This window comes from Vespa mandarinia, chromosome 15 (genome assembly GCF_050613455.1).
Source record: "Vespa mandarinia isolate Hongniang chromosome 15, ASM5061345v1, whole genome shotgun sequence".
Taxonomy (NCBI): Eukaryota; Metazoa; Arthropoda; class Insecta; order Hymenoptera; family Vespidae; genus Vespa; species Vespa mandarinia.
Window position 1 is genome coordinate 642,846 of NC_140824.1, and position 26,512 is coordinate 669,357.

General features: G+C 29.0%; 6 protein-coding genes across 14 annotated transcripts; 4 read left to right on the plus strand and 2 right to left on the minus strand.

The window, feature by feature from the left end:
• Positions 1–95: 95 nt before the first annotated feature.
• Positions 96–8,586, plus strand: LOC118449987 (cell division cycle and apoptosis regulator protein 1). 2 transcript variants are annotated; one of them, XM_035885280.2, is made up of 15 exons: positions 96–282; positions 828–955; positions 1,025–1,296; positions 1,365–1,604; positions 1,726–1,989; positions 2,084–2,309; positions 2,377–2,654; positions 3,450–3,705; positions 4,647–4,712; positions 4,805–5,005; positions 5,233–5,412; positions 5,512–5,862; positions 5,955–6,312; positions 6,393–6,736; positions 6,813–8,586. In XM_035885280.2, exons 1-15 carry the CDS (start codon positions 225–227, stop codon positions 7,089–7,091), a joined length of 3,501 nt encoding a protein of 1,166 aa, XP_035741173.1. In that variant the 5' UTR covers positions 96–224; the 3' UTR covers positions 7,092–8,586. The 2 variants fall into 2 exon arrangements, with proteins under 2 accessions (XP_035741173.1, XP_035741171.1); XM_035885278.2 differs by having other exon boundaries at positions 98–282; positions 4,805–5,011; positions 6,813–8,585.
• A 243-nt stretch (positions 8,587–8,829) lies between these two features.
• LOC118449988 (transcription elongation factor SPT5-like) lies at positions 8,830–13,737 on the minus strand. Of its 2 annotated transcripts, none has more exons than XM_085661420.1 (12): positions 13,573–13,737; positions 13,179–13,457; positions 13,005–13,093; positions 12,678–12,933; positions 12,358–12,590; positions 11,780–12,278; positions 11,328–11,679; positions 10,671–11,257; positions 10,217–10,575; positions 9,735–10,136; positions 9,468–9,643; positions 8,830–9,393 (listed from the first exon to the last, which is right to left on the minus strand). In XM_085661420.1, exons 2-12 carry the CDS (start codon positions 13,346–13,348, stop codon positions 9,157–9,159), a joined length of 3,360 nt encoding a protein of 1,119 aa, XP_085517546.1. In that variant the 5' UTR covers positions 13,349–13,457; positions 13,573–13,737; the 3' UTR covers positions 8,830–9,156. The 2 variants fall into 2 exon arrangements, with proteins under 2 accessions (XP_085517546.1, XP_085517545.1); XM_085661419.1 differs by having other exon boundaries at positions 13,179–13,495.
• Positions 13,738–14,220: 483 nt separating this feature from the next.
• On the plus strand, positions 14,221–17,123 carry Arfip (ADP ribosylation factor interacting protein arfaptin). 2 transcript variants are annotated; one of them, XM_035885286.2, is made up of 6 exons: positions 14,221–14,409; positions 14,690–14,895; positions 15,034–15,198; positions 15,414–15,735; positions 15,837–16,014; positions 16,088–17,123. In XM_035885286.2, exons 2-6 carry the CDS (start codon positions 14,694–14,696, stop codon positions 16,238–16,240), a joined length of 1,020 nt encoding a protein of 339 aa, XP_035741179.1. In that variant the 5' UTR covers positions 14,221–14,409; positions 14,690–14,693; the 3' UTR covers positions 16,241–17,123. The 2 variants fall into 2 exon arrangements, with proteins under 2 accessions (XP_035741179.1, XP_035741178.1); XM_035885285.2 differs by having other exon boundaries at positions 14,227–14,409; positions 15,031–15,198; positions 16,088–17,120.
• A 461-nt stretch (positions 17,124–17,584) lies between these two features.
• On the minus strand, positions 17,585–20,026 carry LOC118449961 (mitochondrial import inner membrane translocase subunit Tim10 B). Its single transcript, XM_035885219.2, has 4 exons — positions 19,760–20,026; positions 19,435–19,477; positions 19,261–19,356; positions 17,585–19,169 (listed from the first exon to the last, which is right to left on the minus strand). Exons 2-4 carry the CDS (start codon positions 19,456–19,458, stop codon positions 18,990–18,992), a joined length of 300 nt encoding a protein of 99 aa, XP_035741112.1. The 5' UTR covers positions 19,459–19,477; positions 19,760–20,026; the 3' UTR covers positions 17,585–18,989.
• Positions 20,027–20,957: 931 nt separating this feature from the next.
• LOC118449960 (large ribosomal subunit protein eL36-like) lies at positions 20,958–22,029 on the plus strand. Of its 3 annotated transcripts, none has more exons than XM_035885217.2 (4): positions 20,958–21,082; positions 21,444–21,570; positions 21,646–21,780; positions 21,890–22,029. In XM_035885217.2, exons 2-4 carry the CDS (start codon positions 21,445–21,447, stop codon positions 21,968–21,970), a joined length of 342 nt encoding a protein of 113 aa, XP_035741110.1. In that variant the 5' UTR covers positions 20,958–21,082; position 21,444; the 3' UTR covers positions 21,971–22,029. The 3 variants fall into 3 exon arrangements, with proteins under 3 accessions (XP_035741110.1, XP_035741111.1, XP_035741109.1); XM_035885218.2 differs by lacking the exon at positions 20,958–21,082 and adding an exon at positions 21,098–21,168; XM_035885216.2 differs by lacking the exon at positions 20,958–21,082 and adding an exon at positions 21,221–21,239.
• A 546-nt stretch (positions 22,030–22,575) lies between these two features.
• Positions 22,576–26,369, plus strand: LOC118449958 (folliculin-like). 4 transcript variants are annotated; one of them, XM_035885212.2, is made up of 9 exons: positions 22,576–22,983; positions 23,073–23,188; positions 23,304–23,658; positions 23,731–23,836; positions 24,681–24,955; positions 25,014–25,126; positions 25,204–25,530; positions 25,620–25,854; positions 25,938–26,369. In XM_035885212.2, the coding sequence occupies exons 3-9, from the start codon at positions 23,354–23,356 to the stop codon at positions 26,077–26,079; spliced, it is 1,503 nt and encodes a 500-aa protein (XP_035741105.1). In that variant the 5' UTR covers positions 22,576–22,983; positions 23,073–23,188; positions 23,304–23,353; the 3' UTR covers positions 26,080–26,369. The 4 variants fall into 4 exon arrangements, with proteins under 4 accessions (XP_035741105.1, XP_035741103.1, XP_035741104.1 ...); XM_085661629.1 differs by having other exon boundaries at positions 22,655–22,669; XM_035885210.2 differs by lacking the exon at positions 23,073–23,188 and having other exon boundaries at positions 22,576–23,035; positions 23,255–23,658; positions 25,938–26,368.
• Positions 26,370–26,512: the final 143 nt, after the last annotated feature.

Sequence of the window (26,512 nt, forward strand, 5' to 3'; positions counted from 1 at the left end):
GAAATCAATGAATAGACAGACCCTAGAACTTTACACAACTTTAACCAAACAGAAATAATATCTTTGAAAGATTACATAAGTATACAGTGTGATTTGAAATCTTGTAAAATTTATATTCAATGATTGTAATATCCAAAAATATGGCGCCCGAGTGAAGGACGCTCAATTGAGGATACGAAGTATTAGAAAATTTATAGAAATAAAGTGATAAACTTTCGAGAGAAATGAGTAATCTTTCACCATTCGGTGGTGGAAAGAATCCACCTTGGGTTCGTAATACAGGTAAGATATTATTATATATTAATATAAAGTAGAGGAAATTGCATGTCGTTCGTATGCAGAGCACGATGTTGCCAAATTTTTGTTAAAATTTATACAAGTTAAGTAAACTTGTTAAAATATCTTTTTCAATATATTGTCATGAAATAATCATTTATACTCATATGTAAAGAACATCATTTTATTTAAACATTGTACATTTTATTAATATTTTGAAATAATTATTTTGAGTTTGAGATGATATTAAAATGTATCAAAATGGATGGCTCCATTATTTTGTTATAGTGATATGAATAGTGTAGTATAGTATTCTAAAAGCTTCTTTTTGATATCTCTTGCATGAATTAAATTAGAAATATATCAATTTCAATTGTAATAATATGAAAGATCTTATTAATAATCAATCCATATTGAATTTGTAATGAATTATATACTTCGTAATTTGTTCTATTAAATAAAATTTATTTTAGTACTTTGATTATATAACGAATATCAAGTACTATTTTACATTCATATTATATTTTATCTCTTTGGATTTGCGTTCATAGGACAAGGTATTCAAAATATTCAACAGCAAATGTTAGGTCAGGCAATGGGTACTATCGGTGGACAACCTATGGTTCAATATCAGCAACAAACACAGCAAGTGTATCAACAAAGCTTAGGTTTACAACAGGTCAATACAACATTTTACATTATTATTAGTGATTAACAACATCGAATTTATAAATGGTTTGATCTATAGCCCAATATAACGATGGCTTCAATGGCTACTCTTGGTTCTAATCTACCATCTGGAATAGCTGGACAATTATATCCGCAAGTTGCTACTGTTTCTTATCCAACGCCAAGAGCTTTAAATACAAATGCATTTCAACCATCAGTAGCTGGTGTGCCCCAACAAGTGCAACAAAATGTACCTTCGTCGTCGCCAAAACAAAGAGTCTTTACAGGAATAGTTACTAAAGTACATGATAATTTTGGTTTTGTCGATGAAGATGTATTCTTTCAAACAAGGTGAGTAAAGAAAATAATCAATTTGTATTGATATCATTCAAATTCATTTTTAATGATTTGTGTTTCAGTGCTTGTGTAAAAGGTTCTAATCCAATAGTAGGAGATCGTGTACTTGTAGAAGCATCTTACAATTCTTCTATGCCATTCAAATGGAACGCAACTAGAATACAAGTATTACCCATGGGAAATAATAATAATAATACTAATACACAGCAGACAAATCAAGCTAATCGACAACAACAACAAGTAAATCGGCCATCGGGAACTTATAATGCAGTGCCTCCTCCTACAGAAAATGCAAATAATAGGTAAATTTGAACTATAGCATAAAGGCAAATTCAAAATGATGTCTATTTTTAAAGAAGTATGAATATATTTTATTGTAAATTACTTTATTTATATTCTGAAAAATAATTTCGTGATTGAAAGGTTTACAACTACTACAACAAATACAAATACGACTAGTAATCGTAACAAAGTTGGGAGAGTTAGGGAGCGATCACCCCGTGAACGTAGGAATGAAGAGGAAGAGATCGAAAGAAAACGACGTCGAGAGGAAAGAATAAGAGAACGTGAGAAAAAAGAAGAACGTAGTCCATCAAGAACTAGAAGAAGTAAATCTCCTAGACCTCGTAGACGTACCAGAGTAGTGCCACGGTACATGGTGCAAATACCAAAAATCGCGCTCGATTTGTTAGTAATCTTTATGTTATCATTTCTTATCTTCACGTATTCACAATTACGATTTATCTTAGACGATATTATTGTTTACTATTTATTATTTCAGACCTGAAGCAGATGTTCTTGAAATAAGAAGGCGTTATCAAAACATGTATATTCCCAGTGATTTCTTTTCTACTAACTTTAGATGGGTTGATGCTTTCCCACCACATATGCCATTCACTCTTAACAAACCTTGCTCTTTTCATGTTATGCATAAGGATGTAGATTCATGTATAGAAAATACTGCAGTACTAGAGCCTTCAGATGCTGATTATCTCTTTTCTGCAAAGGTTCGTTCAATTATATGAATTAATTATTTAACGATTCATCTGTCTTATATTATATTTTATCCCACAGGTGATGCTTATATCAATGCCTGCCATGGAAGAAATTTATAAAAGATGTTGCGGAGTCTCGGAGGATAGAGACCCAGATCGTGATTATATACATCCTACTCGCCTTATAAATTTTTTAGTAGGATTACGAGGTAAAAATGAAACAATGGCCATTGGTGGGCCATGGAGTCCTTCCTTGGATGGACCAAATCCCGAAAAGGATCCTTCTGTTTTGATCAGGACGGCTGTCAGAACCTGTAAAGCACTTACAGGCATAGATTTGTCCAGCTGCACTCAGTGGTACGATTTTGTAAATATTGGTATTCTTTTATGTAACGTACGTTTGAATTACAGTTATAGATCTTTTTTCTTTTCTTTTTTTTTCTCTCTCTCTCTCTCTCTCTCTCTCTCTCTCTTTAAAAGCTCTCTCATTATCAAAGAGCAATGTGATGTTAACAAATTTTTCTGCCCGTTAAAATGCACTATTGAAATGTTCGGTTATTGAATTTCTATAAGCCATTATTATAGTAAATTTCGATTTAAATTTCTTTTGATAATCAGTGTCATGTTGCCTTTTTATGACCTCGGACTTTTATAGTTCGCAAAATTACATTGTACATAGTTTTCTTGAGTGAGAAGCTGCTAAAATTTAATTAGCACGGAGTAACGTTAAGATGCGTCTACGACAAGGATATACCATACGTGATCGAAAAAAAAAAAAAGAAAAAGAAATATAGATTTTAATGAGTTTCTCACTTGATAAACTAAGATTGTAGCTAAATCTCTACATAGGAGGTACGTATTTATTTTATGCACGACCGACCAACGAAGATTGCTGTGCACTGGATCCTGTTTCAAGCACCCCAACGATGATATACGAGCAGTCGCGGCAGACAAATCATCACTATTGTTCTATTACTGTTGTGATCTACTCAGTTGTGCTTTCTCAAAATGGTCTACGTTGTACGCTGTGCGTGGCTTTGTATGCAGTGCGTGGGCTTAACGAACAAGCGAACGATCACTTAGCATATAAGGCAAGGCTAAGCAGCATTAATCTGAGTTGACGTTTGGGTATTGTTTTTCCTTGCGGCACAGGTACCGCTTCCTGGAACTCTACTACAGACGTGCAGAAACGACCCACAAGTCAGGGCGAGTGGTGCCCTCGCGCGTTGAAACCGTGATACTATTTCTCCCAGATGTATGGAGCTGTGTGCCTACCAGATTGGAGTGGGATGGGCTACAACTCAACTATAAGAAACAACTGGAGCGAAAATTGCTGCGTGCTGCCTCTAACCCCGACGATTCGGATGCTGCCAATGACACTGATGAGGCTGCCGTCGCTGATCAAAAGGCACTGCCAACATCATCCCATATTACTTTTACCTTTTTATTACCTTATTATGTATACATGCAGCTGTTTCCTACTACTAAACTGAATTTTCAGTAGGTGATACTTGTCCATCGATCCAATCTATCTTTCAACTTTTATCAAGATTCTACGTTCCTTTACAATTAATTTTACTGCTTAGAAATTGAAACATTCGTTATTTAGCAAAAGATTTATCATAGATAACTTCTATACTTTAAAGAAAGGAACTGTGTTGAGAAGTTAGTAATTTTATGTTATAATATTTTTCTGTTTAGTTCCTTAATATTCAATGTAAATAGGAATATTTGACATTATTTGCAGTAAAATATATCCATAAAAAAAATATTATTTAACTTTACCATAAGTATAAGAAATCAAATTTTATTTAGAAATAGTAGCGTAACATAGTTTCTGGCAGTCTTCTTCAAATCTTTATGTTATCAAATATTTTTATTAGGTTCAGGTACAAACATGATCGATGGGTAATGTATTGCAAATTCTCCCTTAGCCATTGGCAGTTTCATTGCATTAACAAGAGACGCAAGCAAGCCTAGCTCGGAGAAGAGCACAGCTGAGCCATTCCTATCCCTGATACCTTCACCTCTGTCATTGATAAATTATTCATTCATTTCATTTGCTCATCGTTATATACTACTACATTTTTGGTATTATCCATAACCTATCAACGACACAGACACCAGAGCCAGGACACTATGAGAATCTAGCAGTTATTTAAGTCATACTTGAGGGACATCGTGAATGAAGAAAGGTGTATCATTACTATGTGAGAAAGTGATTAAACGAAGAATGGCGAAAGAATGAAGAGGGAGTGGTTTCGTTTCGTTATAGGGGCTGCTTCTGTTCTGTAGATTCCTATCAAGCTTTTTTACTTCTGTAAGCTAATATAATTTTTCTGTTTTCAGGATGATATGGCAACAGAAAAGAAAGATCCAACCCACTATTCTCAATTGGACCCAAAATCTATGAATGTATGGTATTATTTTATAAAATCATTTCTATATCTAGTATTTATTCATTAATATATGTATATACATATTTATGTATTTTTTTATTTACAAAGGTGAACGATTTACGTCAAGAATTGGTTGCACGAAATTTAAACTCTAAAGGTCTAAAGTCACAATTGCTTGCACGTCTTCTAAAGGCTATGAAGTTGGAACAGGCCAAAGAGGAAGGACGTCAAGATGATGTAGAAGATAATGAAGATACATCACCACCTCCAAAAGAAGATGATGAAAAGAAATTCAAGGAAAATAAAGATGTAAAGGTTGAACATAAAGTGAACATAAATATATTACATATAACAACATATATATAATAGATATATAATATATATATATATATATATATATATATATATATTTGAATGTGTGTGTGTGTATGTGTGTGTGTGTGTGTGTGTGTGTTATAAGTATTTACAAAAGATTAAGTAGCCATTTTTATTATCATTGAAGTATGTTAAGGTGTTAGTATATATGTAATTTACAGCATGATGAAGATAAAAGAAAACTATACGAACGCGAACGAATTATACTTGAAAAAAGATATACACTACCAGAGTCTTCTCACATTATTGTGCATCCATCTAGATCAGCGAAAAATGGAAAATTCGATTGTACTGTAATGTCATTGAGTGTCTTACTTGATTACAGACCAGAGGACACGAAGGTATTATATTTTTCTTATTGTGTTATTTATGTTTACTGTTGTTCGATCATACATTAATCATATACGAATTTGATTAATTTCTTCTTGACATTTTTACAGGAACATTCCTTCGAGGTGTCTTTATTTGCCGAGTTATTTAATGAAATGTTAATGCGAGATTTTGGTTTTCGCATATATCGATCATTATGTAATTTGCCTGAAAGACCTAAGGAAAAAGACGAGGATAAAAAGAAAGATAAAAAAGAAGATAAGAGGGACGAGAAAAAAGATGATAGAAGACGTGAAGATGATCGAAAATGTAATAAGAAAGAGGAAAGGAGAGACGAAAAAAAGAGAGAAGGTAGTAAAGATAAAAAAGATGATAAAGAAGCAAAGAACAAAACTGATGACAAGGATCGGGAGAAGGAAAAAAATGACGACGACGACGACGATGATTACGAGGAATCTGAGGTATTTTAAAGAAAAAAGTTGTTAATTAATTTATGACTAATGCATTTGTTGACTTAACGTTTACTTAAAATAAAATAACAATTATTTCGTAGGATGACGATTCAATTAAGGACGGTAAGAAAGATAGAGACAAAGACGGGAAAAAAAGAAAAACAAAACTTTACACATATGATCCTTATTTACTTTTATCCTTTGTATATTTTGATCAAACACATTGTGGATATATATTTGATAAGGATATAGAAGAGCTTATTTATACTTTGGGATTGAACCTGTCTCGAGCACAGGTTCGTAAATTAGTACAGAAAGTGGTTACTAGAGATTCTTTGCATTATCGCAAATTAACGGATAGAGCAAAGGATGACAACGGAAAGGATGAGAAGGATGTAGATAAAAGTGACAATGGAAAGGCTCAGAACGAAGAAGAATTATTGCGTTCGTTAGCTCTTGGTAAGTTTGATAATCTTCCAAAGAATATTTTTAAGAATATTTCGCAGTTTTTAAATAACAAGAAGTTCTATCGTTTTTAGGAAACAAAAAATTATTACCTGTATTCGTGTCAAGTGGGCCACCTTCTAAAAGAGCTAGAAGAGATGATAAATCTACAGGAATAACTGAAGAAGAATCGATACCAGAAGGATTTGTTATATATAAAGGTTCTTTATTAGACGTTGAGAAATTAGTAGGTCAATTGAAAAGATCAGAAAAAGCTCGTTTAGATACAGAAAACCGTATGATAGAATTGCAAACTGAATTAGGGATTGTTAATGAAAAGTCATTAAAACAAGCAAACAATTTGAAAGGTTTGTCCGAAGATTTAAAGATTTACAAAGATAAATTAAGATGTACGGATGAAAAACTTAAGAAAGTTTCGGTAAGTTCTCTTAAAATTTGATAAATTAAAACGAATAGAAATATAGTACTAAATAATATTTAAAATATCTTTACAGACTGAATGCCATAATTATTTAACTGCAGTAAAAAATATGTATCATATAGCTTCAAAAATGGTGCAGGGTGATAGCAAAAAAGTGGAAATTGTAGAAATACAAGATGAAAAAATTGTAGCGGAAGTTAATGGCTCTGAGATAGAAAATAAATGCAAAACTGATACACGATGGGGTGATAGTAAAGTTATAATAAAGGATGAAACTGATAAAGATAGAAAATGTGACAACAAAATTTCTATTAAAAAAGAAATAATAGAAACCGACAAAGAAAAGAAATAAATGAATGTTGATATTCATAGTGGTATACACAAATAAATACATTGGGACATTTTCATAATAAAATATGATCGTGTTCAGCATTGTTAGAAAGCAACTATAATATTAGTTTTTTCACATGTGAAAGTCAGTGAACAAAAATTCGATTTTTATAACATTTTGCACCAAATGGGAAAACAGAAAAACTCGTTATGCTAGTAGATTAATATAATGAGTCAAATGTTTGTTGATGAAAATGATAACAGACGATATATACCATACCTATGCGTTATTGTTTTAAATAAATCCTATCGATATATATCTAAGAAATAAATTCTTGGGAATATTAGTATAAATTGGATCCACCATAAAATACCGTATGGTAACAAAGGATTAATTTGCAAAAGTGTATTTAGATGTAATCTCATAATTTATCAGCTATATATATAATACGAAAACATTAAGTTACCGATGAATTGTAAAAATTAACTAAAATTTCACATGAAATAGAAACTTTTAATGTTTTATGTTAAATATTACTTTTTTATACTGTTTTTCTCACACACAGCATATTTTTCTAATGCAGTGGAGAAATAACCTGATATATTTTCCATAAAATTTCTTTATTGGTATGTACTTTTCAGAGTGATTACTGATTGTTGTTACTGTAATATATTAACATTGCTTTCTAAGCATGATATTATATATATATCAATTATGTGGTGTATATATATAACAAAATATAAAAATGATTAACCGGTTTTTACAATATCAATGAAACTACATATGGTTATATACGATTAGTAAATATAATTTTAACGTTATGCATCGTCAAACATATGGATTGTATATAAGAAATCTGTCACCTAAATTTTTATAAATCAGCTGTATGCATGAATAATCTTGAATTCGTAAGTGGACATGAGAATTAAACTAAGTATGTTATAGGAAACATATTCAATAACTAATATTTTATCTTTGGACACGACCTTTTACCATTTAAATGGACAAATCTTTTCGTGTAGCTTAAATTTTGTTAGTCCCGCAAATACAATAACTATATCGTAATATAAACAGATAATATGTGAGTTGTGTCATATAATATATGCAATATTGTATTTCACTCATTGAATATCTCTTCGAACGATATTATACATCATAGAAATATTTCTTTTCCCAAAGCACATAACGTACAGCACATACTGTAGTATTTTGTACATACCTGTGTTACTTGGAAAAATTGTAATGCAAGTAGCAGATATTACCATAAGTTGAAATCATATTACATATGAAGAAAATAAACTTATACTTAAGCAATGATATGGAGTCTATAAAAATTACTCACGCGTAAGTATACTATTAAATAAACGGTAGTAAAAAAATTAAATAAGTAAATAATTATACCTATGTTATACTATCTTTCTATATTTATTATACTTTTCTCGAAGGAAGATAATTTTCTTATACTATTAATCTACCTTAGATATAAAATTGGAACAGAGATTGAAAATATACAAATAAAAGAACATTTGTTTTATTAGCATGTTATATTTAAAACTATGAATGTAAACGTATTTACAAATGTACAAATTCAGAGTAAATTGATTAATATTATTGAAGTACGTATTCATCATCTCCTACTTATAATATATATTTCTATATTATTGTTTTACTGAATTATAGATGCCAAGTGGTTCTATTAGCAAATTATACCGTTGGATTAAAACAAAAATAGTTGCTTTTAGTAATAACAATTAAAATGTAAAGTATTTAAAAGATGAAACTACCTGAAATATTTACATCAATTATATAAATTTTACGTTCTTACATTAAGATTAATATAATTATAATTCTGCTGACAATTAATAATTTTTAATTTTTGAAAAAGTACATGTATTTATCTACATGTATAGAATATATACTTATATTACATGATTGGTCAATTATTACAAACTACAGTATATACCAACAATTACATATCAGAAATTATAAATATACTTTTAATGATTCAATTATATGTTCTATCTTTATAACAAGAAATATTTTTAAGTATGTATAATTTACAAACGTATAGAGACAAACGAAAGAATTACGAGGATTTCATTTTACACAAGAATCGTAAATGCAACATCTTTACCTCGTCAGTATTCAATTTCACGACACCTTCTTGATTGTCGATCGAAAGTAATGTACCTATGGCTTCTCGCTCTTCGCCTATAATAACTTTCACTCGGTCACCTCTCGAAGGTACTACTGGTTCCAATTGATCGCAGACCAAATTTACGACTCTGTCTTCCACAGGTAGAAACACAGCACACATACCGGCCTGATTGATAAGAAATTATTTGAATAATTCAGCTTTTATTAAATATTACGAATGAAAATGTTTTATATACTCACAGAAATTCCTCGTATAACACCTTGCTGTCCTGCAAGTGCAGGATCTGGATGAGAACCCCGAATACGTACTTCTATGTCTGTTGTGTGCCATTCGGTGTGATTGATGATTCCCGACGTAACTCCAGTATCTAAACCTGCACCAGGAGTTTGAGGATTATACGGACTTCCAGGGACTCCTACAACGGACACAAAAATGTATAATTTAATGGAACAGGAAATTTATGACATCTAGGACGTATTAAATAAAATATGTATTGTATATTTTACCTGGTGTCATGGGACTATAACCCATTGGTGATGGAGTAGCAAATGCTCCATGAGGACTTGTAGTATATCCAGTCCCATTTGGAGACGGTGTAGCGACATAGCCTGCAGGACTTGGACTCGCAGTCGTACTTCCCGCAGGACTTGGACTAGGTTGATATGAGCTGAAACTTTGTTCGGATCCATACATAGTACCAGGTGTTTGAGGAGTAAATGGACCACCGGTAGGAGGATAGCCAGGTCCATATCCAGGTGAACCAGCTTCTTCCATATTGTAACCATCGAAGTCGTTTGTTCTTGCTGGTGTATTAGTGACTGTAGGATCCCAAGCACCTGACTGACCAGGTGTCCGTGAACCATCATGAGATGGCGTCATAGAACCATAATGAGGAGTACGTGATCCATCTGTAATAGAAATATAATCAATCATTTCTAAATATCAGATGTCTGAAAAAATTTCAAGCGTAATTATGAACGAGACTCACTTTCGTACATAGGCGTCTGAGATCCATGCATAGGAGTTTTGGATCCATCTCTCGCGTACATTGGTGTTTGTCCACCAGCCGTGTACGCTGGTGTACGACTGTAACTGCTGAAACCACCGTCTTTTGTCGGTACTCCAACGTTTGCAATGTGAGATCTGTCCACGGATATCGTTTGACACGTCGAATGTAGTTCTACACGCGCAGTAGTTTCTGTAGCATCTTTAACTATGCCTACGTTTCCTTTATACGGTCCGCCAGTTATTTTTATAGTCGTTCCTATTAACTCTCTGTCTCTCCTTATACCTCCACCGCGACCTCTACCTCTACCACCGCCACCTCCTCCTCGTCCCATACCTCCTCTATATAAAAAAAAAAAAAAATAAATTGTATATTTATTGTGTATTGAAAATATATTAAATAAATAGAAAGGAGACAACAAAAATATGATACTAACCCGCTCGGATGCATTGGTGAAGCAATTCTTGGTGACATGAAACCTGAGATTGGAGATATAGATGTAATAGCTGATTTGTTCCCACCAGAAAGTTGTAGATGTCTCGTTTTACAAACGAATATGCCTCCATTATCAACAAACATTCTTGAATGTAAAAATGCAAAACTTCTATAAAGATGTTTTATTTCACCACCTCTTCCTGCGTGTGGCCCATCAACTACTTTGACAATATCTTTTTTTTGTATAGGATTTTGTTGAGAGTCCAAAGCTACCGCATTTCTATTCTCTCGACGCTTCGTAAGTCCTTGTGGTCTAGCTTCAATCACTTTGCCATGCATAGAAAGAATATGAAAATTTTCACGCTCAAGACGAACTATAACACCGACCGTTTGAGCATCAAGTTGAACTAAATCACCCCATTGAAACTGGCCTAAACTATCGACACCAGTTGCCATATCCGAACATAATTGTAAATCTCTTGGAAGAACTTCCAGTTCATGCATCGATAAATCAGAAAATAAAACTATTCTGTTTTGTTCGACTCTAACGATTAAACCTGTGTCACCTTCGTATCGTCCCGCTACTACCTGCAAATTGAAACATACTGATTATATTTTACTGATATTTCACTGATTATCATACAAAAGATATTCTTACTTTCACATGATCACCCATTGTAAAATGTTTTCTTAATTCTGTTGATTGAAATTCTAAAGCCTCCTTTAGCTCTTCGTGTTTTGGCATGACCATTATCATGTTTCCATCTATCGAAACGATCTTGCCTTGCAAGTTTATCAATTCACCTTCGCATACTTCTACATTATCTCCATTACTGAAGGAATGTACCACTCCTTGATCCTCTTTTCCAGCAGGTACTCCTGTTGTTGGAGTTCCACTTAAATCTATCTCGATGCCCTCGGGTGCTTCCTCAAATCTCTCTAACTCGGAAAGAGTTGGCTTTACACCTTCTGCTATAATAGCACTTGTAGTGAAATTTTTATAAAGAAATCTGGAAAAAAAAAAAAAAAAAAAAAAAAAAAATCATTATTTTAAACAAGAGGTAATGTAATATTAGAGGTAATAGAAACTAGAAAAATGTATGTACTTACCCCTTTCTACTATACCTATTGCCTTCAAAAATTAAAAAATCTCCATCGCTAGTAACTTCTCCTCCGATAGCTCGAATGGCTTCGGGATCGAATGGTTTAGCAGGTGGTCTTCTCTTTTTTTTTCTCTTTAAAGCTTCAGATTCGCTTTGTGCCGTTCTTAAAGCACCACGGGGCCGGGTGTAATCTATTCTTGGCAGTAACTTTAAGTGCACTTGATTTTGTGCTAAGTCAACATAATCTACCTGTGCTATATCATCTTTATAAATTCCTCTTTTCAATCTGACCCACTGTTTAGCCTTTAATCCTGTTTGTTCTTTCACAACTCTTAATACATCAGTCATTTCTTTAATTGGTACCATCTGCTGTTTCCATATACCCATTCTTAAATTTCCTACATTTTCAATAGCAGCTTTTATGTGTGGTTGTTTGTAAGCTTCTATATAAATATAACCTTTTACACCTTCAGGTACAACAACTGACTTGATTTGAAGTGGTTCTCCTACAAGAAAAATATGAACAAAATTCATTAAGAAATACAGTTAATTAGATTAAAATAGAAAATGAAGAATATATAATACCAGAGAACTGATATGTAATAAATTTCCGCATTAATAAAAGTACAGTTGCTCTTTCTTCTCCAATACGGCATTTTATCATCCAGAGATTTGGATCTTTAACTCCAGGAAGTAAAGTTTGTTGAGTAATTTCATCGCTCATCTCTTCACCTCCATCACCAAAGTGTCGAGCAGCTGCAGACTCATCTGCATACTTCTTCCTCAAATATTCTTCTATTTCATCTTCTTTTTGAGAGCTGATATAAATTAGTTTTAATGAGGAATGAGTATTATTTATAAAATATGTATTATCATTTTCTAATATATTAAATATTAAAACTTACTCCCATAGATTAGTACCTCTCCGTCTTCCTTCAATTTCCCTTGCAGTAGGTCCTAATTCATCTACTTCATTCCCTACAATGCCAATTTCTTGAGCTCCTTCTTCCCACTCTTCGTCATCTTCAACTTCATCATCTACTTCAGCCTCATCAATGATAAATCCACCAAATCTATCTTTCTTTTTTTTCTTCCTAGGTCTATCATCGTCTTCTTCCTCTTCCTCTTCATCATACTCGCTACTGCCATCCAGATCTTCACCTATAATCATAGAATATTACTATTAATTTCATTTGCTATACAATATATTGCAAATATTCAAAGTATTTTACCTTCTGGTTCTTCTTCTGGTTCCACTGCTTCTTCATCACCAGATTTAACTTCCTCAGCTTCATCAGCTTTTGCATCTTCATCTTCTGACCTAAATATTCATACATGATAAATAGAATAGAAATTAAAACAAAATATATGAATTTCCCATAAGAAAGAAGTAAAACACTGTTTACCCTGATCCTGATTTTGACCGTGATCGAGACCTAGAGGGACTTCTCGAAGGTGATCTGGAAGGGCTTCTACTGCATGAAATACTACGATTTTCATCTTGATCGCTTTCACTACCTCCACCCCCACGATCACTTTCATTATCGGAAAAATTACTTCCCTCTGATTCGGACATGTTTTATTTTTATTAAGAAAACGTAATTTTCACCTTAGGTTAATCTCTTGTTTGTATTTCATATGCGCAGCATAAAAGAACCTCGACGAGAAAAGGAAACAACTTTGGACTGGGTGTCCACAACAGAAAAAAATGGAAAAAAATTGTCTGTTAACATGTATAAAATCTTATCGATAAACAATACTGTACTCTCTTAAACATTAAATAATATGTATGATAACTACACCAAATGATTTCGAATAAGTTGCTGGATACTTGACGGACAATACTTGTCTATTGCAAGCACTTCCGTATCACGTGGCAAAAGACTGCCAGAATAAGGGAAAAGAAAGAAAAAAACGCGTATCACATGTTTTTAAGAATCCCTTCATAACGTGAACGTTTACTTGCATCAACTGCACGTTGTTATAAGCGGCGGCACATCATTGGCGGGACCAAGTGATCCATCAAAAATCCGTGTGAATGCGACACAAAAATAACTGGGTAAAATTCATTTTCTAAATAACTAAATAACTTTTTAATTAAACTATTATATCATAATGAGATTATATCATTAATAGATAAAGGAAGATGTAATTAATATTTTAGATAATTTTATATAATAATTGTCTTTTAACCGATTCTTTATTAAATTCAATAAAATAGAAAATTATACTAAAATCATATGTAGAGGGAAGTCCAAATCGATTGAGATCGATATAACTGGCAGGCTTACCAACTTTTATAATTGATATAATCTTACTATTATAAAATATAATATTTTATATTACAATATTAAATATGAATAATTCTTTAATTTACAATAGTCTATAATTTTTAATCTGATAATGAAATAGTACTTTTATTCTAGTTGTCCATTAGCAAGATGCGTTTTTACTTCGTGGCGTCTCCGCTATGAATGGTTCAGTATTTACATTTATTTCGTTCATGTTTCGCTCTTAATTCGTTGCCAATCGCTTGAAATAGTTTAATGGTGGAAATGTGTACGTAGATTGAGTCAGTCAAGAATTAAAAATTTTTTATAATTCTAAAAATAATTACGAATAACAAAAAAAATTTTCGTAAGTATTCCACTATGCATTATGTGAACTAATTTTCTATGTAAATAACATAAATTATTAATTCAAAATTACAATTCAAAATAATCAAATATAATTTTAAACAAATGTTAAAAATGTTTTAAGATAACTCTTTGTGATTATCATTTTACTCGATAAATTTTGTTTCTTTTTAGAATAGAACTTATCTATAGAATGATAGAATTAAAAGCATAATGAAAAATTGATTATTTGATTATGACATGGATAATTCTATAAATTAACTATTTATATATTTTTTAAGTGAGATGTCACAGATTACCGTAACATCAAGTGTAATGGAAAGAAGCATTCATGAAATGTTAAAAGATGCTCCTTCTTTGAATGAAAGCGATAGTGCTGTTCATTCTGGAACACCTCCACCACATGTTCCAAATAATTGTAGTGGAGACAATTTACCGAGACCAGCTACCATAAATTTAACTGTAGGTAGCTCGGTACCACAGACATGTATGTATATATTATCTATTATAATATTTTTATAACACTAATTATTTAAATGTATAATAGTAAATGATTATTAATTACATGAAAATAGTCTTAATATTTTATTTAGAAATAAATTTGAAACTAATACTTTAACAGCAGTGAATGTATCTCCAAATACACCTATCCAAAACGGAGATACACAAACAATGCGTACGGCTCAAAGCAAAATTGAAAGTATTAAAAATTGGAGTATTTCTACATATAAATGTACTAAACAACTTATGTATGAAAAACTTGGGAAAACATCACGTACCGTTGATTCTGGTAAGTTTCTCTCAATTAATTAAATTAATAAAATTTGTACAAATTTTTAAATATTGTTTTAAATAATTTCTTTTAAAGTATTTCTTTTTTACATGTAAGTTATTTACAAATTATTTTAATATAATACAATTTATATGTTATTTGCAATAATATTAAACTGTAAGATGTATTAAAATGTATTATAAAATATAATTTTATCGATTGAATATTTCTAGAACTTGAGAGTCAAATTGAATTATTGCGAGACACTCAAAGGAAATATTGCAATATCTTAAGATTATCTCGGGCTTTAGCCTCTCACTTCCATCATGTGGTACAAACTCAACATGCTTTAGGAGAAGCATTTTCTGAATTAGCACAAAAATCACCTGAATTACAAGAAGAATTTTTGTATAATTCTGAAACACAAAGAAATTTGACTAAAAATGGGGAGACACTACTGGGGGCTTTGAATTTCTTTGTATCTTCTGTAAATACTCTTTGCAATAAGACTATTGAAGATACTTTACTAACAGTACGTCAGTATGAAATAGCACGGTAAGGGAGATGACATTTTAAACACAAATATTTTTACATTAAAATAAAACTGCAAAATAATATGTATCTGTATATAGTTAACGTGCTTTATTATGTAACAGGATTGAGTATGATGCATACAGAACAGATCTTGAAACACTAGCACAGGCTATAAAGTCAGATGGAAATAATGCAGCAAGATTAGAAGAAGCACAGTTAAATTATGAAGAACACAAACAAAATTTTGAAAAATTACGTTCTGATGTTTCAATTAAATTAAAATTTTTAGATGAAAATAGAGTATGTACGAATTTATTAAATATTTAATCATATATTTATTATACATTATTATATAAATCTTTTTTCCTTTCAGATTAAAGTAATGCATAAACAGTTACTCTTATTTCATAATGCAGTATCTGCTTATTTCTCTGGGAATCAAACTGCATTGGAAGCAACACTTAAACAATTTAATATTAAAGTTAAATCTCCAAATTCATCTTTACCATCATGGTTAGAACAGTAGTCTTTGATAATGTGTATTTGAAGAATCATGAAGAATATAAGAGAATGCATTCGTCCATACAAATCTCCTTTAACACAACATACAGTAAAGGTAGGATTCCTAAATATCAGGATAGTTACTCGTACATATTGAGCTGCCGAATACTTTATCAGTTTAAATCATTTATAAATCAGGAAGATGTATTATATGATGTAAAAATGACAGACTGAATTGTATTGATTATAGTTTCTCTGTACTAAGTCATAAAAAAAACCACATTTAGTGTCTATCTTTTTGAAAATAAGTATCCCGCCTATTTTTCTTATTAATGGAGATATCAAAACTGATATTTACAACCACGTATATTCTCCTTAATGAAAGAAGTTGCTGGATATTTGTCTTCAAAAAGGCATTAAGTACTACTAGTATTAATCCTAAAAACTCCAGGAATTTTTCTATTATTAACTTATTTACTTATTTAATATATTTTTTATTTATCTGATATGTATTACACATACAATTATATAATAACATAATAAAAAATGATACATTTAACCAAAACTTTTCCATATTAATTTAAAATTAATATTTTATTACGTTTTTGGAGTTTATAGGGTTAATTATAGAATTGCTTGGGCAGTGCTTAAAATAATAAGAAAAAGATCTGTTAAAGGATCATGACAAATATTTAATGCTTTTAACTTTTTTAAGTCAATATATGTTTAATTTTGTATGTCTTCAACTTCTTAATGAAATTTTCATGTATATAAAAATTATTCTGATAAATTAATATATATAAAATTTATAAAATGTGTTAGAAGTAATATTAAATAGCTTGTTAACATTTTATTTTTTCAGTTCGTATAATAGAAAGAAATTGTCTATTGATATGATATATATATATATATATATATATATATATATATATATATATATATATATTATATTTACAGGGGAATAACTATCAATTAATTAATAACATTATCATAAATATTATATGATTCAATCTAAATAATTTGATTTTCATAAAAAAAAAACACTCCAAGTTGTTATAAAATGACAATCTCAATCAATAAATTCCAATATACTTTGAATAATAATAAAATACAAACATTTTTTTCTAACATATTTATTATTTATGAAATTCATAGAATTATTATCAATTAAAATGTTGAAAAAGTAACTTTGATAAATTTTTTGAAGTACAACATGAATATCTTCCTAAGTATCTCTATCATAAAGAAGTAATTGTATGTAAATAAATATTGAATAATTAATTTCTTTTTTACATGTTGAAAGGAGATATAATAAATAATTTATTTTACAAGCTAGTCAAATTTAGTTTTATTTTAATACTAAAGCGATATACTTACATTAACATATTTAATTTTATTTTTTACAATTTTGCATAATTATTTATAATATGAGTAACTCAAAATATAATACAATTTTATCATTATATTTTAAGGAAATCATTCTGGTAATATAACATTAAATTGTTATGCTTCGTGTTATATTCCTGTATGTTTGATTATTTGCACATGCTTTAATGTAGATATTGACATAGAAAAGTAAAATTTGTTTTATTAGAGAAAATTATCTTATGATCATTAATGCAATATTAAAAATTTCTCAAGTTGAATCTTCTAAAGCAAATATGATATATAATGACTACATCAAGTATGTAAAATGTATGTAAGCCAATGTTATACAAAATGTGTAAAAGACGTACACAGTGTTTGATAATTGATTATGAAAGATCTTAATTATAAGTAGTGTATAATTCTGCTTTAATATATTATATTATAGATATTTTATTTAATATGTTTTACGCTTATTCAATGTGGAAAATGTGAAAAAAGAACGTTTTAATATTAATAATAATTTAATTATTGTTAAAACCATTCCAGGTATAAATTTTTAAATTATCTATAGTTTAGGAGATATGTAAAAGTTGCTATATATAAATGCATATGAAACCAGTTACTAGCTAATAAATTACTAGCTAACTGTATGAAATAATTTACATGAAAACAATATACGGCTTAATAATTTTTTTATGTGTAAGAAGAAATGTAGTTTGTGTAAAGCGTGTTTCAGATTCAGTAATTGCCTCTTTTTTTGCTTCAAATTACACATTGTGAAATAAAATTGTTGTTTATAGCCTCTATTTTAGTTTATTAAATTTTCATAAAACAAATGCAATTATGTTTTATTGACAATTATATATAAGAAGCATGTTCTATTTTACGATATCATATCAGTTCAACTTGTGTTTTTCATGTCTGTACTACAGTTATATAATATAATTATTTGCATATAAACAAAACTATTTTTTAATAGTTTTCTCAAAATTTGAAGTACTAAAAGAGATAATTATCAAATTTGAAACTTTCTATCTAGTATGTTCCTAATTATAATGTTATTGTGTGTGTATATTATGTGTATACAAATTCTTAATAAATCAATGCTTATATAATCTGTAATTTTTTTGAAATATTACAGTCATAATAATCTGATAAGTTTGTTATTATACTATAATTGTTACTGATGTATATGATGATTAATCTTAAATTTAATTTTAATTAGAATGCATATTACTATATAAGTACGGTGATGTATTTTAAATTCCATAGATATTTTTCCTATTCAAAGTAATGAAATTTTTGTTTTATTTAAATTTGATATTAAAGATGTAAGTAAAGATGTGGGTACATATGATAGATAAAGAAAGTACAATTTTTTATACAAATAAATATATTATTATAATTTATCTTATAGTTGTTCCTACTTTCTGTTCATCTTCTGATTGTGCCATTATTGTTGCTTGATTGTTATTCATTTCTTCTATTCTTTTACGAACTAGAATAGGTTGGATTTCCATATATAATTCCATAATTTTGTGATTTGCATGTATATGCTTCTCTGTACAAGTTTTTATACATAAATCCTGTAAATAAAGAATGTTTTCAACATATTTTTAAAGATTTTACATATTACAATATGATTAAATTTTTAGAATAAACTACTGTTAATTGTACCTCGTTAGAAGTTATTTCTCTAGTAAGGAATGTATCAGCACATCTCTTGAAGCAAGTCTCTGATATTTGATTGTATACAAGAAGAAAGTCTCGAAACTATCGAGAAAAGAAAATATAAGAAAATTTTTGTATACTTCCTCTTATTCTATAAAGTATAATTAAAAAACAAATTACATTTCTCAATTGAAGAAGGTCCATTTCAAAGTTTGATGATAAACTAAATTATTAAATTATTATATTAGTAAAAGATATTCAAATTTAAATGTCTCAATTCATGTATATAAATAAGTGCTTTTATAATAGATATATAAATCTACAGGGATTATACATAATAATTTCTTTTGTAATTTCTTTTTGACACGAATAATATGATTTTTTATAGCGAACTTAAATTAATATATTTACAAGACAAATGAATTGGTCAAAGATATAATGCAGAATAAACGAAGAAATAACAAAATATTTATAAAAACGAAAAACAATTACAAATAAAACCTACAATCATTTAATCTTAGACACGACACTAAAATATACGATCTTCTTTTTTATACAATATTCGTAATGATTGATTCTTAGCACGGTTATCAAAAAACGTTCACTGGCTCTAATATCATTAATGTCTCTCCAGGGACTAAATTGGTAGGTTAAAATTTCATTAGAATGTAAAATGTAAGCATAAAGAAATTGACTAATCTCGATTCGTCGTAATCGAGTATTACGCTTTCCGTAACCCTTTCACTTTCGTCCATAAAATTTAAAATGTAATGTCGAAAAATTCCGTAAGGATAAAAGTTTTACGGTAGGCGCTTTCTGGACAACCAATTATAAATCATCATAAAATACGCGGTTTAATTTGAAATTTAACACCAGAAGTTAATGAGGTTATATGTTAACAGTATTTATTTAAAGAAATGAGCGATCATAATCAATATTGTAATATGTTTGATAATTTTGAAAATGAAGTACTTGAAAATGAAACTGCTAAAGAAAATTATGAATTACTCATTGATCCGATGAAAGCATATAATAGTCACTGAAGTTTAACTGGTCCTCCCAACCATTTTTCGGATAATCCTCTTAGTCCTCATGAATCTGATGGATCAACGAGAAGTTCGATGCTGGAAAATTTTTGCGAAGTTAATTGTTAATCAATTAGAAAGATTACCACAATTTGAAAAACAAAAAAGGCAGCAAGCAATTATACAAATTTTGTATGAACCTTATAACTCTTGAATAGGTGATAATGAAGCCAAAGCTATGAACCGTTTTGATATTTTAGATATCATACTATTGTATGTTGTACCGTTGCATTTTATATTTTACATTTTATATTCAAGATTTAATCGTAACAAGTCTTTTTTTTAATTCTTATTACAGATTTTGTTCAGGCCGATATTCAATTAAGAAAAAAATATAACTATAATAACTTTATTATACATGATACGTTTACGGCATGAGATATTTCTTCTTATTAAATATAAATGATTCTAATATTCATACATCTAAATAAATTTCATATTAACATAAAATTCGTAATTTAATACAAAATTGTTAATAAACTATAAAATAGAAGCTTATTGATTATTTAATTGAATGACAAAGCACATTAACATTTCTAGGTTAAATAAGTTTGTAAATGGGAGGGAAATTTTTCGTGTTTGCTATTGGTTAAATTTTACGTACAACTGTGTCATGAACTATATCTTTTAGTGTATGATAACCTTACGTTGCCATCGTAACGCTGTGTTACGAAACGTACAAAATGTTACGTTACGGTTACGGTTAGTGTAGTGGAAGGTGTATGTGGCCAGCATAAAAGGAAGTAAGTTCCATTTCGATCAACTTCGATTAACTTTAATCAATTATTAACTAAATTAGCAATGTAGTCAATAGAAAAAACTTTTAATTGTATGTCTTTCTTAGCTTATATTTTCGTGATATCAATAACTATTTAAAAATTGTATATATAGTATGGAAATGTACATATGTATTCTCTTAGTTTATTTTAATTAATATTTTTTTGTTCTATAAAACTATTCTATTTATGAAAACTATATCTATATTTGTTATAAAAGTTTTTATTTGTTGTTAATTAACATCAATTAAGAATAGAGACATATTGATTAGTTTTATTGTTTATGTTACATTATTGATTATCACATAACCTATATATTATTGGATAGAATGGCTCCAAGATATGAATTAGCTGTTGGCCTCAACAGAGGCCATAAAACTACTACCATCAGAGTGGCAAAAAGCAAAACAGAGAAAGAAAAAACTGTTATTCTTCGACCATCTAGATTAAAGGGGGTATGAAATATAAAAATAAGTATTGATACATTAATTAATAAACTTATATAACTAATAATTAATACATAATTTCAGAGGCAAACAAAGCATAGCAAATTTGTAAGAGACTTAATACGTGAAGTAACCGGACATGCTCCATATGAAAAGCGTGCAATGGAATTGTTGAAAGTATCGAAAGATAAACGTGCTTTAAAGTTTCTGAAAAGAAGAGTAAGAAATAATACTATTATATTTGTCTAGAAAATATACTATATTCATTATGTGAAATATATATTAATCTATAAAGTATATGTTTCTCTACTTTCATTTTCTATTTCAGTTGGGTACACATATCCGAGCAAAAAGGAAGCGTGAAGAACTTGGAAATATTCTTGTACAAATGAGAAAAGCACATCATTAATTTTCTTAGATTAATGTATCTCGTATGAATATTATTAAAATATATTCATTAAAAAGAAATCCTTAATTCTAAATTTTATCTTATTACCGTTGTAAATGAACATTCTTTAATTTTAATTTAAAATAAGTGATTTTACAATTTTTTATGTTTATTTAATTTATTATGATCAATTATGATACGCATGATATCAAAAGTTTAAACAATTTATTTAACTATTGAATATTTACGCAAACAGTCAGATTTGGGTTATTTGTAATGACGCTATATATTTTCTCTCAAATAATCGAATTTTCTAATAAACTATTATGAAATATTTAATATTTTATTTCTATAAATATCAAGATAAAACAAGAAAACAATAAAAGTAGAGGATGAATCAAGCAGATTAGGAATGTCCTGTTCTAAAACAATAATTTTTGATGGTATTGTAATTTTTTTTTTAAATTGATAAAAATTTTATAAAATATGAATATTAATTACATCAAAAATTCTATATATTCAATGATATATATGTTTTCTACAGGCACAGAGTCAAATGCAGATAGATAAAAAGATTATAAAACACGTAGAACGATGCTGCCATCTAAAATTTTACTAATATTAAACTAAGAAATTTATAGCATATACACACATTTCTTATATTTTCACAAATCAGATCTCCAAACTATTATTTGTGGGTGTAATCAGCTACGACTCGAAGTCAGTTTTTACATTATTACGTTTTATCTACGAAATTTGATAGATTATGTATTTACATTTTAATAATCGTAAAGAATTAAACGAATTTAATACTTCGCTTAAAAACTTTTGGAATGTTTCAAAACTTGAATTTGTTGACTTCAACTTTCATTGTTATGTAAAATAGTGATATTAAAATTAAAAACACGTTAAATTTACTCGGAATTTGACAATAACAATAGAAAAGTTTCAATTAAAAAGTTACGAGTGTAGTTGTGTTTAATATAATCACGTGTTCTACTTCGGTATCAGTTTCGTTGTATCACGTGAAAGAGGTCAAAAAATAAATTTCATTTTAATCTTCTCTTATCAATGACAAAGAAATAGGTATGTATGTTTATCAATATATTTTTCTCATTTCCAGTATCCCTGAGATGAGATTTTACTCTAAATAAATTTAAAAAAAGCATTATGAATGATTGTTTATGAATGATTTGTTTAAAAAAATATTATATTTCAATAATTTATCAAGTGTCTCAGGTAACTTTAAGTCTTTTTGAATTATTATCACATTTATGCGCCTAAATATTTAAATATAATTTACAGGTAATGTTAAATATTATAAAGTGTCATAAAAAAAGTATTTATAACCTAGGTATAACTAAGGTGAATTGTAAAATCTAAAATTTAGATTTTAATAAAGCGATGAATGCCGCTATTGCCTTATGTACATTTTGTGAAATACATGGACCTAAAGTAATATTTACCACTCAAACATATCGCAATTATGACAATCAAACTACAGAGAAGTTAAAGTTTTATGGACCAAAAGAAATATTAAAACAAGCGCAAACAACAATAGATGAAGGACAACAAGAATGCGAAGGCTGTCAGAGTATTAACAATTTAAAATACTTGAGTAATGAGCATGATACCAGAACATCCTTTTTATCTGCTCAACAACCATTGACTCAAGATATTGAAATTTTATTAAAACATGCATGCATCAGGTAGTTTGTATTCACTGTATTTTTTATTATCATTTAAAGTATATTTGTATTATAAATATTATATTTTATTAGGAGTCTTAGTTGTGAGGTACATCCAGGCAAAGAAGGTGTTTGCTATTTTGGAGATGAATACAGAGGGCATGTTTTAAGTCGTACTTTTACATTAAAAGATGCCCAGGTGAATTATACAACGAAAAAGCATGTTTGGTAGCTATTACAACAAATTATTCAAATCATTTTAATATTAGAGTTTTTTATATTATAATCTGTTAAAAGTTAAATTATATATACAAGATATAACAAAACTATATGGCAAAACATCAGGAATGGATTTTTTTTATATGTAGAAAAGAAGAATGAATTCTATCAGCATGAGTCTAAAAATGCTTACTTTTTGAGTTATAATACTTCCAATTATGATCTTAGTGTATTGTTATTCGTTAAATTATGAACTAAATGCATTGCATATAAACGCGAATGTACTCATTTGAGTACTTACATTATCTCATCAATACATTAGAATGAATAATACACATTCAATACATAAAACTCCAACAACACTTAGCAAACTTCAAAGCCAGGAGTTCAATGAGATGATTCAAGCTAATGTCTGTATTCAAGCATGAGCTGGACATATAAAATATTTGATATAAAAAAATGTTATTAGAGTATATCATAATTCCAGTAAATATACATAATTGGAGTATATTAAGATCATATTTGAAATTCTTATAATTCAGAAATCAAGAATTCCTAAACCCATATTAATAAAACCTATTTTTCTTCTCTATACCTGAAGGAATCTATACCTGAAATTTTGCTAGTTTGGTTACACTCTGTATATTAAAAATAATATTTTATTTGAAGATTTTATTTCATTTTTCTTAATCATCAATAGAAACATTTACTAACTTTGATAAAGCTTAGATACATTAATAGTAAAGTGTAATAAATAGAATAAATATGAATATATTGATATATAAAATTTCCTCTAATATATCCAGATTTAATTACTTTTACAGGCAAGAGGGTTTCGCAGATGGTGCAGCTTTATTGTTTTCATGAGGGACAAGCAATTTTTATTGAACATGTGGCCATTTTTAATTGATAATCTAAGAGAGGTCATTAGAGAATTACAGGACAGTGCAGAAAGAAAATATAATATTGAAGAAGCTGAATGTCCACAAAGAACGATGCGTTTGACTACTACGAATAGCAGCTCAGGCTCCTGTCATAATTCAACAAAACAAGTTAGAGCACTTAGCAGTATAACAAATGAGAAGCATGTTTATGTCAGGTATAAGAAATACTTTATATTGCACAGAGTACAGATATATATTTTTAGATTTTTGTAGAATCCACATGTGGCTTGTATGGATCCTTAGTGCAGGCGCTAGACATTTTATAGAAATTTTACCAATGAGTTTACTAGATAAAGAACTTAATTACAATTTAGAACATCGTATAGGTTAGTATAACAGATGAAAAAAATGTAGTTAAAACATATATGTACATTATTCAATTAAATTATATCATATTTTTTAGAAACTGAAGAAGGATTCACTTTGGTTAATACAAAATTACCTGTAAATTTGAACTTAAATACAGAAGAATCTCAATCATCAGAATATTCTGAGATTTCAGATAATGCTGCTATTCTTATTTTAAGAAATTTAAAAAAAATACTTAGCAAAGATCAATTCAGACAATTATTATACTCCAGTTTAACTGGCATTCAAATTTTGGTGAGAGGTCCAAAAACTCCAAGAATTGAATTGTTACATGGGTTAAGTTCACTGGTACCAAGAGCATGTAGAAGAGTACATGCACAAGCAGTAGAATATCTGGATCTAAATAAATATAATTTTATTGGTACATAAAATTTGTAATTATTGTAATTTAAGATATTGCAAATTTCTTGATACATAGAGGAATTAGGTACATAAAAAATAATTCTTCAGGAGTGGACACATCGGTAGCTGTACCTTTACCATCTCCAAATGTATGTAGATTGGATATTATAGCTGATGAACATAAAGTTGAAAATACACCATCGCATATAGTTAAATGGACTGGTTTACTCCCATTAAAACTTCCTACATTATTAGTAAAACTTGAAAAATCGTTGGAAGATGAGAAACTTGGAAATTCTGTTCTTAAGGCACACTTTATTGCTTTACAGAAAGAATGGGCAAAGTAAGAAAACACAAATTATTAAGTATATATAAACTAAATATAAACTTTTCTCTCTTTTATATATAAATTTGAATTTATTACAGTATAGCCAGGGTTGTTCATGCGATGCGAGGCAGAGGTCATCGTGGAGATCTTTCTGGTCTCATGCTTAGTTTAGGAGCTGGTCCTCATGATAAAAAACTGTTAGATGCATGGTCTATGGGTTTACCATCAAATCCTGCATAATTTATTTTTTGAAATTGTATGGGTTGTAGTATACCATTGGGGTACAAACACATTGTGTTGTTTCTTACACAAATCCTTTCCTAATTTTCGTGTTCTTACAGTAAATTATTATATATCAATTTCTTTTAATCTTATATGATCTTAAAATATTGATTAAGTAAAGATTTATTATCTTGCAAATTATAAGGTTAAGAACAATACTTTTTATAAAAAAAAGATAATGAAATTGAAAAGAAAAAGAGGAAGCCATTAAAATAACTGTGCTGGTTAATTTAAATATGGTAATTGAGATATAACATATTACCTTTGAATCAATATTTTATTTACGATATTTACGTAATAACAAAAATAAACTTAAGAAATAAAATCATTTTTTAATAAAAAGTCGAGATTAAAATATTTTAATAAACTACGAACATAAACTATATACATT